General features: G+C 40.2%; 1 protein-coding gene across 1 annotated transcript in view; it reads left to right on the forward strand.

The window, feature by feature from the left end:
- Positions 1 to 3,245: 3,245 nt before the first annotated feature.
- Positions 3,246 to 8,701, forward strand: part of cacna2d3a (calcium channel, voltage-dependent, alpha 2/delta subunit 3a) — a 107,933-nt gene continuing 102,477 nt past the window's right edge. The window contains exons 1-2 of the mRNA XM_035656128.1: positions 3,246 to 3,370; positions 3,752 to 3,833. Coding sequence (XP_035512021.1) covers positions 3,246 to 3,370; positions 3,752 to 3,833 — 207 coding nt within the window. The remainder of the gene's footprint in view (positions 3,371 to 3,751; positions 3,834 to 8,701) is intronic.

Genomic DNA, 8,701 nt, shown 5'->3' on the forward strand with positions numbered 1-8,701 from the left:
ACGTGCATGAATCCATCATTGGGAATTATGTGGAAAACTGGTCGGCTCCTAGTTAGAAACTAGAACGGATACATTTTTACGGCAATGAATAGTATCACAAGAACAATGTTATTCTCTCTCCAAACTAGCTGTGTCTTTTGTTTCATGGCTACAAGCTATTATAACAATGGATTGGGAATCATGAGGGACTAATGGGATGGTGTATGGAGTCCCATGGGACATGAGTGGTATTACATTGTTCTGTCTCAAAGGGGGTGAGACAGAAAGAAACTAACCTTGGGAGTAGATAAGAGACATAAGGAATTTATGTTCAATAACCCTATTATCATCTGACTTTTGTTTGCTTTGGAGACGCTTCAGCATGTGCAATTATTTGCTTAACTTAAATTCAGAAAATCAGCAATACATATTTGTCCTTATTTTAAGAAAATACAGTTAGATTAGCACAGATGAGGGCAGGGCAGATAGTGAAGGAGGTCTGGAGGGGACAACAGCAAAAGGACCACGATGGGATGAAAATAACAAATAAGAATGGGGGAAGAAGTAATTTTTCCGTTCCTATCCACCCTCTAGTCCACATACTGAGATTTCCTTGAACTAAACTGCTCAAATATTTTTCTTTATTGCGTAGTTTATGTTGGTTTTTACTTGAGCATTCACTGCACTTAATGTAGCTGCCATTATTCAAGCCACATAGTACTGAGTAGTGAAATGGCTCTGCTTTGCTCGATGATATTCTGATTCACAATAACACTTCTCACTCAGGAAGTCTCCAGGGAGGCTTTGGCGTTGTGAATAAAAACTCTCATTCAATAAAGAAAAATCAGTCCAACTTCCGCAGCTGATATTTTTGTTTTATTTTGCAGGTTTCCAGGAATAAAGAAACTTGTCCAAAATGCTCTATGTCATCTCTTTACTGAAGTTGGGATGATGGTGAAGTGGTTGTTGACTTGGCCATCTTTTCTGTGTACTGTACAGCTGCCATCAGGCAACATATAGTACATACAGTATGCCACGCTGAGACAGAAACAAAAGGTAAACACCATACAGATGTCCATTTAACTTCAAAGAATCTCTCTTATTACTAAAATGTGTAGCCGTGTTTGTGTATCCCGGCAATAATCACAGCATCATTGTCTGACTTTGCCATTACTTTGCTGTTGCTTTTCAAACAAAACCACTACAATACTAGCAAGGCAGAGCATGTGCAGAGCATTTTCACACTAAACAAAAAATACAAAGAAACTCAGTCAAGTAAATGGATGGAAGACATTAAAAAATGCAAATCTAACTTAATTTAGTGGTTTGAGCCTTGGAGTGGGGCCACTTCTGCATCGTAGGCCTATCCAGATATTCAAAATAAGTAAATATTTCACAGATAAACTGAATATCCACCATCATCTGTTTAAATCAGTGTTGAAAGTTACGTCTTGGCACAGTTGTCATATTGCCAATGGTAAAGTGAGCAATTGGTGTTGTAATAGGGTGAGTAAGAGTTTTACTATATATATAGCAGCAACTGTTATTGCATTGCTTTACAACACAAATCTGATGTATTTTTACAGTCTATCACTCTCAGTATTCGTCTTTAATTGAGTTTGCTTCATTCTATTGTCAGACCAGATCTTCACATAGAGCTTGTTTCATTGCAGGCTCACTTCATTATAGTCTCATCTTCATTATAGTCACATTAGAACGGTCTGTGCTTGTTCATTTGGAAACCTGGGAGATTTTCCAGTGACATCAAAGCGCTGGCTACTGTAGGGGAGTGACTGTGAAAAGCTGTGAAAATCAGAGCAATAACCTGTATGCAAAGATCAGGTGTTTGAAAAAATTTTCCCACCTGATTGCATTTCAGTGTCCCCCGTCTCATATGCCATTATGTAAAACTAAGACATTTTTAACCTTATTTTTTGAATGTATGCACAGTTTTGTTTTAAATTAGAGAAGTCTATAATCCTATCGAAAGGGATGTTAACTCTTCTATGGTATGTGCTGCTGGAAAGACAGGTCTATACCAACTTATGGTCATTTTGTGGATTTGACTAACCAAGAGCGGCTGTTTCGCATTGATGTTTGACCCACACATGTCAAAGGTGAGTCTTCTAGCGTGAGAGGCCTGTAAAGGGCACCACTTCTGCAATGATAGAGATAGGCCATTCAGTCCATGTTGATCCCCTTCCAGTGCTTTAGCCAGAATCCTTCCGGCTCTATGTGAAACTCGATCCGTCGCATGGGGTCCGTCGCCTGGGGGCTCTCATCCTCTTTCACAACCCATATGCCCACACACTGCCAGTGCCACATCACTGCTGCAAAGTGCATTCAATTGGCATGCTTTTATGCAGCATAACTGACTTATCATCTGGTCCTTCCCTCTTTCCACCAAGTGCCTGGACACCCCCTTTGTGTCTTTTTTTTTTACACACACAGACATACTTTCCTTTCTCTTCTCCCTCTCTGTCTTTTGTCAGGACTTTGGCACTGATTCTTGCTTCACTGAACTGGGCATACAGTGCATGACTTGATCTGACATGAAAGCTAAAGGCTAGCTATTATAGCCCTGTATTAGAGGCCATGAGTTGGGGGGGGAAGCAGAATATGGCGTAATTCAACAACAACAATAACAGCATCCTCAGTAGCCTATCCTCAGATCCTGAGAGTAAGGAGGAGAGAAAGAGGGGGAGAGAGAGAGAGAGAGAGAAAGGGAGGGAGGGAGTGAGAGAGTGAGAGAGAGAGAGGAGGCTAGTCGCATCAGTCAAGAGGAGTAGGCGTGCTCTCTTGTGCGCTGCCTGCATCGTTTGATGATCTCCCCGGTTTCCCCCCCTGAACCTCCACTCTCTGCTCTCTGCGGGTGAGGTCTTTGAAACAGAGCGGCTGAGCGGACTTTCCCTCTCCGGAGCAGTCGAGCTCGACTTTTCGAGCCGAGCAGCAGAGCCGTGTGCGCCGCACCGGTCAGCGGGGCCACACCGCGGCACTTTGGATAACTCACACAGCTGAGGATCCTGCCGTTTTACCAAGGCACATCGCACATCCCCGCACCAAGAACAGCCGAACACACATTGCCATGAACGATTTAGTCAGTCAGCATAGGTGACTTTTGATTCCTTCCAATTTTTTTTTTATTCTCCCTTTCATTTATTTTTTTTTTTTTTGTGGATTCTCTGGAGGGGGAAAAAAAATCCACGGTGGCAGCATAAAGCCCAAAACTCGCACTGTGCGCGTAGGGAGGGTATTTTTGCCCCAAGATGCAGGTGGATCGGAGCTGTGTGGTTTCCAGTGCGTGGTGTGCGTGTCTGCTTTTACTTTTCTCAACTCTAAGCACCAGGGTCACTGGGGTGGGAGGAACCCACCAAAGCATCCCTCCGTCCGTGTAAGTAGATGCTCTTTTACGCAAAGGCGCCGCGCATCACTTGATTCTCCAAGTTTCAAACCAGAACTTGATTTATAAAATACGCTAGCTGTCTGAGTCTACAGACATATTTGATGGCTTATTGTGATTCGGTCCTTGAATGGTTGCCACTGCTGTTTTTGAGTCTGATGCTTCCTCTATTTTCTTTTTGTTGTATAGCAAGTATAATAAAATATAAAAATGACAGGCTGGCAAATGAATGCTCTTGCAAAATTAGTGAAAAAGCAAGACTAGTCAATACTTTTTAAGTCAGCGTGTTAACTGCTCTAAGTTGTGGCCTATTACTGTATATATAGAGTGTTTTATGTGTCTGATTGCTTGCTTGTCTGTGTGGCTCTGCAGGGTGAAGCTTTGGGCTTCAGCGTTTGGGGGGGAGATGAAGTCCATCTCTGCAAAGTACTCTGGCTCCCAGCTGCTGCAGAAGGTGAGCAGTTTTATTGTTAAAAGTACCACAAGGAACCTCAAAACTTTCAAAATATTATTCAAATATGAACTTGAGCAGGGCTTTCTTGTCGGCAGTTTGAATCTGACAAAATGCGGAGTAGAAGAGAGGAGAGATGAGATTATCTATCTATCCTTGAAATATGTTTTTTATTCTTTTGAAAAGCTGAAATCATGTGATATTGTGTGTACACTAACTGTTTATTTAAACGCTTAATGATACCTTTTTGGGAGACTTCTAAAATTTCTGTGTGGATGTGGAAGATCAGCTTCTGAGAGGAAATGACTGCTGTTGAGTAATTTTTCAGCGCTGAGAGAAATGTCACTCTTCATCTCTTAAACTGCAGGACCTGTGCTTTTTAGCCACTTGAGAATTGGTAATGCGTGTCGACTAGGTAGGCACAGATTTAAAAGCTTATTCGAAACATGTGCCTTTTAAATAAATGTCCAATTCTCAGGCACTCTGGCAGATGCGTACACACACGCATACACACACACATGCACGCACAGGCATACACACACAGATATACTCTCCTGAAAAAGCACAATTTTTTCGCTAAGCAACTGAATCTTCCTCACATTTCTAACAACCCTTACCTCTTTTCATACCTTTCTGCAGTCTGTTCCCATCCATTTTCTGCTATGCTTTGTGGCATTTATATGAGATTTGAGTGTGATGGAATGCAAATTTTCTTAATGGAGGGTCAGTTGATGAAGCATGAGTCAAAACTGGCTAATGGATAGCCGGTGGATAAAAGGCCAAGCTGAAGCTAACCTCTCTGCGGGTGCACATGCTATGGTTTGGGGCCAGCAGTTCAGGGGCCTGGTGGATGCAGAGACCCACTGTGGTGTGGCTGCTCTTAGGTGTCACACAGGTCAAACCAGAGATCTGATGTAATGCACAACCAGGACTTGTGTTTTGTCACTTACGCATGTACCATATACATGAGTGCACACAGAATCCCACAAACACACATAAATGCATGCACACGAACACACGCTGCTTCTTCACGTGCGCAGACACATATGGGCCTATAGTGTGGATTTCATCAGTCTCTCAGAAGGCAGAGGAGTGGTGTTATCTTTTTGACAGGATAAAAACTGTTCCCCCTTCTCATCTTTTTCTGCCTCCAAAAAAGAAGATAACCCTCCCACAGAGTGACGACCTCTTTATGAAATGCAAATGAAGGCCGCGGGGTTAATTGAGCAAAGAAAAGACTGGAGACCTCTTTGTGAGAAAAGTGCATCTTTCACACCAAACTGGTATGTTGCTGGATTGCATGGTATCGTCAGATGTGCAGGATGTACCAGTGCACACGCACGTTCACTCGCAGGCTTTCAATGTCCTGTATATTGTGCCTTATTGTGTGTCCGCTACAGTCTAGTAGCTCTTGTCCAGAAAAGCTGGGGAGGGACCACAGTTCCCCTGAGGGCACATATGCTTTTAAATAGGCAGAAAGAATGAGGGATATACACTGTTGTACAGAGAGGAGGATGGTACTGAAGAGAAAAGACCAAGGCTTGTGTGTGTGTGTGTGTGTGCGTGTGTGTGCGTGCGTGTTTTTCCCCTGGGCAGTGGACAGATGGACTCACTCTTCAGTTATTTCTCTGACCCTAGCGTAACAAAACTCCCTTGGAAATAACCATACCTGTGCATCAGTCACACACACACACACAAACAAACAAAAGCATTATGTGCACAACTGAATCACGCTGCATGCTTAGGCAGATGCTGAAATCTTTAAATCTTAAAAATACTTTTAAAATAATTGATATGCATTTTTTTGTTCACATTCATTGAATATACACCTTTTTTTCACTGAAACATTTAGGACAAAAAACTAGACCAGTACCTTTGAAGTTAAAATTATTAAAAGCTTCCTGATGACAATGTAATGATAAATACAGTACGCAAATCTTTTGTTAAGTAACCACAGAGTGCTATTCAGATTTTATGTTTCCTCATAATTTCTGTACAGTTTTTATGTCTCACATCTATTGTGGCTCATGCTGTTTCTTCGTGTTCCAAGTTAAAAAGCTACAATTTGAATTTGATACTTCCTTTGTGTTGACTCAGCAATAATTTGATGTTTGATTTGACTTCCAGTTAAATCATCTTCAATCAAAGATATTATTAAAAAAGTGCAAAACTGTGATTAATCATAATTGATAACATAAAACCGTGCAATAAATTACTTGATTCTTTTTAACTGAGTGACAGCCCTAATCCAAATACATTAGTAGCTTAATTTCATATTTTCATAGATAATTCATTAAGATGCTTTCAGTAATTTCAGTAAGAATAAAAATAGGTTTGTAGGAGCAATTCTGAATGGATTTATGTCTTGAAATAATCAATGAAATTATTGCATGACTACTAAGTTGTAAACCAAAATAATTCCCAGAAGGACCTAGGGTGCATAAATTACATAGATCTAAATATTTGAATAAGCAGATTTGTTTGCTGCTGTTTTCAGAGAAAAAAAATTAAATCTTACAGTTGGACCAGATTTAGTCTTTCATCCACCCCCCTGCCTCTCCTCTTTCCTCTCTAGTCCTGATTTGTCCCGTATCCTATGTCCATCGGAAACAGCTTGGGTTTCAAGGTTATACCAGTCAGGGTGTATGTAAGTGTGTTTATGTGTGTGTGCATGCGTGTGTGTGTGTGTGTGTGTGCACTTGTGTGTATGTGTCCCTGAAGAAGAAAAAAAAAGCGGGATCAATAGCTCCATCAGTTTTTTAAATAAAATCAGATGTTAGCTGTATTTTCATCACTCTATGCAGAAATAAAATACATGTACACATGGAACACTGTACACTACACTGTGTACACTGTATGCACAATGTACAGTACAGTGTGCATATACACACACTCCCACACAAAGGACAGGAGAGTTATGCTTGAGACACATTAAACATCTCCCACTGATAGTTAGAATTAGCTCTGTGTGTTTTACCCTCTTCACTGCTATTCTGTTGAAAACTTTAATTTCATGTATCATTGAGCAACCTGTCTATATGAGCCAGCCTGGCTGTGATGGCTATGTCTGTGTGTGTGTCTGTGTGTGTGTGTGTGTTGTTGGCTAGACTAGTTTTCACCTCACTGATGTTATGGCTTTCTGGAATAAAAGTAGTGGGACATTATGCCACGCTGAAATAACTTCAAGCCTCTCGGTAATGGAAGATACAAGACAAATGATTCTGTGGGATCGCCACTGCGGCTGTCTCCAAAGTTATCCTTGCGTGTCTGCTTTCCTGCTTTTAAAAAGCATATGCAGTACCTGAGGGCGAGGAACAGGCAGTAGACGTGTGTGTTATGTTTGCATACCTACTTAAAGCATGCTCAATCACACATACACACATCGCCTCTCTCACACTCAGAGGCGCATATACAGAGCAAGAGAGCAGAGGATGATAGGAAGGTGTAATGATGTGTGACAAGAGTATGCTGGAATCGATTTGCCCGAGTGTGGAAGAAGAGCGTGTGTCTGGGTGTGTGTACATGTATGGCCTCTGATACAGAGAGGTGCCATGCCGTTCTCCTTTACGTCTCACATGTGTGTGCTGACGATATTCCTAAAGAATGAGCCAGAGAAGACAGAGTAAAGTGGATCCTCAAAAAGAAGCAGTGGATGAAAAATATACCAGTATTAGAGCAGTCCAGTGAAGTGAAAAAGGGCTTAGACAGAGACGCACAACACACGCAAGCTGGTTTATGGAGTATAGACAGAAAGAGTTACAGGGAGGGAGGAGAAGAACACCCTTAAATTTGTATCGACTGATGTTGCCAGTCCACAGCTTTTGCCACAGAATATTTCTTTGTTATCACCAAGTGACTTAAAAAAAATTAATGTATGAGCAACACTAAAACATAGTTTTCAAATCTTGAATATAATTTTGAAATATAAAATATCTTTCTTCTGACTACATCTTCCAGTTGCAAGCACCCCTAGCCCTGCACATGCTGATCACTACCTACTACTACTACTAATAAACTTAATATACTGTATAAATGAGGTAGTTATACAGTTTATAATACTATCATTGGCCAATAAAGAACTTGAAAAATAAAACCTAGCAGTGTCACCTTTTGAAAAAGTGAGTTAATTGAAAAAACAGATATTGTTTTTGCTTTACACCACTATGTTTGCACGCGACAGTGTGTTTTGATCTATTGGAGACTGTTCTGCAAGTCTACTTTCACATAAACATAATTTAATGTTTCTACAGAAGGCAGTTTCATGTTTATGTGTTTTAGGGAAATAAAATCTATATTTGTTCTGAATATGTATTTTAGTCACACTAACCAGATTTAAGAGCATGACTAATTATCTAATTTTGAAGTGGAAATGATTATGCATTTCAGTTTTTCACGTTCATTTAAAATTAATTACATATTTGGATGACAACAGTGGAAGAATGACTCTTGCTGTGTGCAATATGGGCTTTTTAAAAATATATTTTCGACTCAGTACTCACATTAAACAGCACTTAAAGTTTTAACTTGATTTAGCATTCCCTTTATTATTTCGAATTGTTGTGCATTTGTCATACTTGTAAAAATGAAATTGATTGCCTTTTAGTTCTTATACAAACTGTGCTTTTCAAAAAGAATTATAAAGAAAATGTTTTAATGAAGTAAGCCATAGGTTATTTGTTACAGTTACTTTGAATTCACAATTAGCATGATTTCCGTGTTATATTCTACTCATATACTTGTATCTGTGTACGGTGACGTAGCTATGGATTGTGGACACTCAGTACTGGATATACTGAGGTCGTGTTTGCAGTATTGTTTTGGGGAAAGTGTGAATTTTCATATGTGAGGAGGAGTTTACATTCTACAAATAC

This window comes from Morone saxatilis, unplaced genomic scaffold, assembly GCF_004916995.1.
Source record: "Morone saxatilis isolate NCDOM2014 unplaced genomic scaffold, NCSU_SB_2.0 Contig15, whole genome shotgun sequence".
Lineage (NCBI taxonomy): Eukaryota > Metazoa > Chordata > Actinopteri > Moronidae > Morone > Morone saxatilis.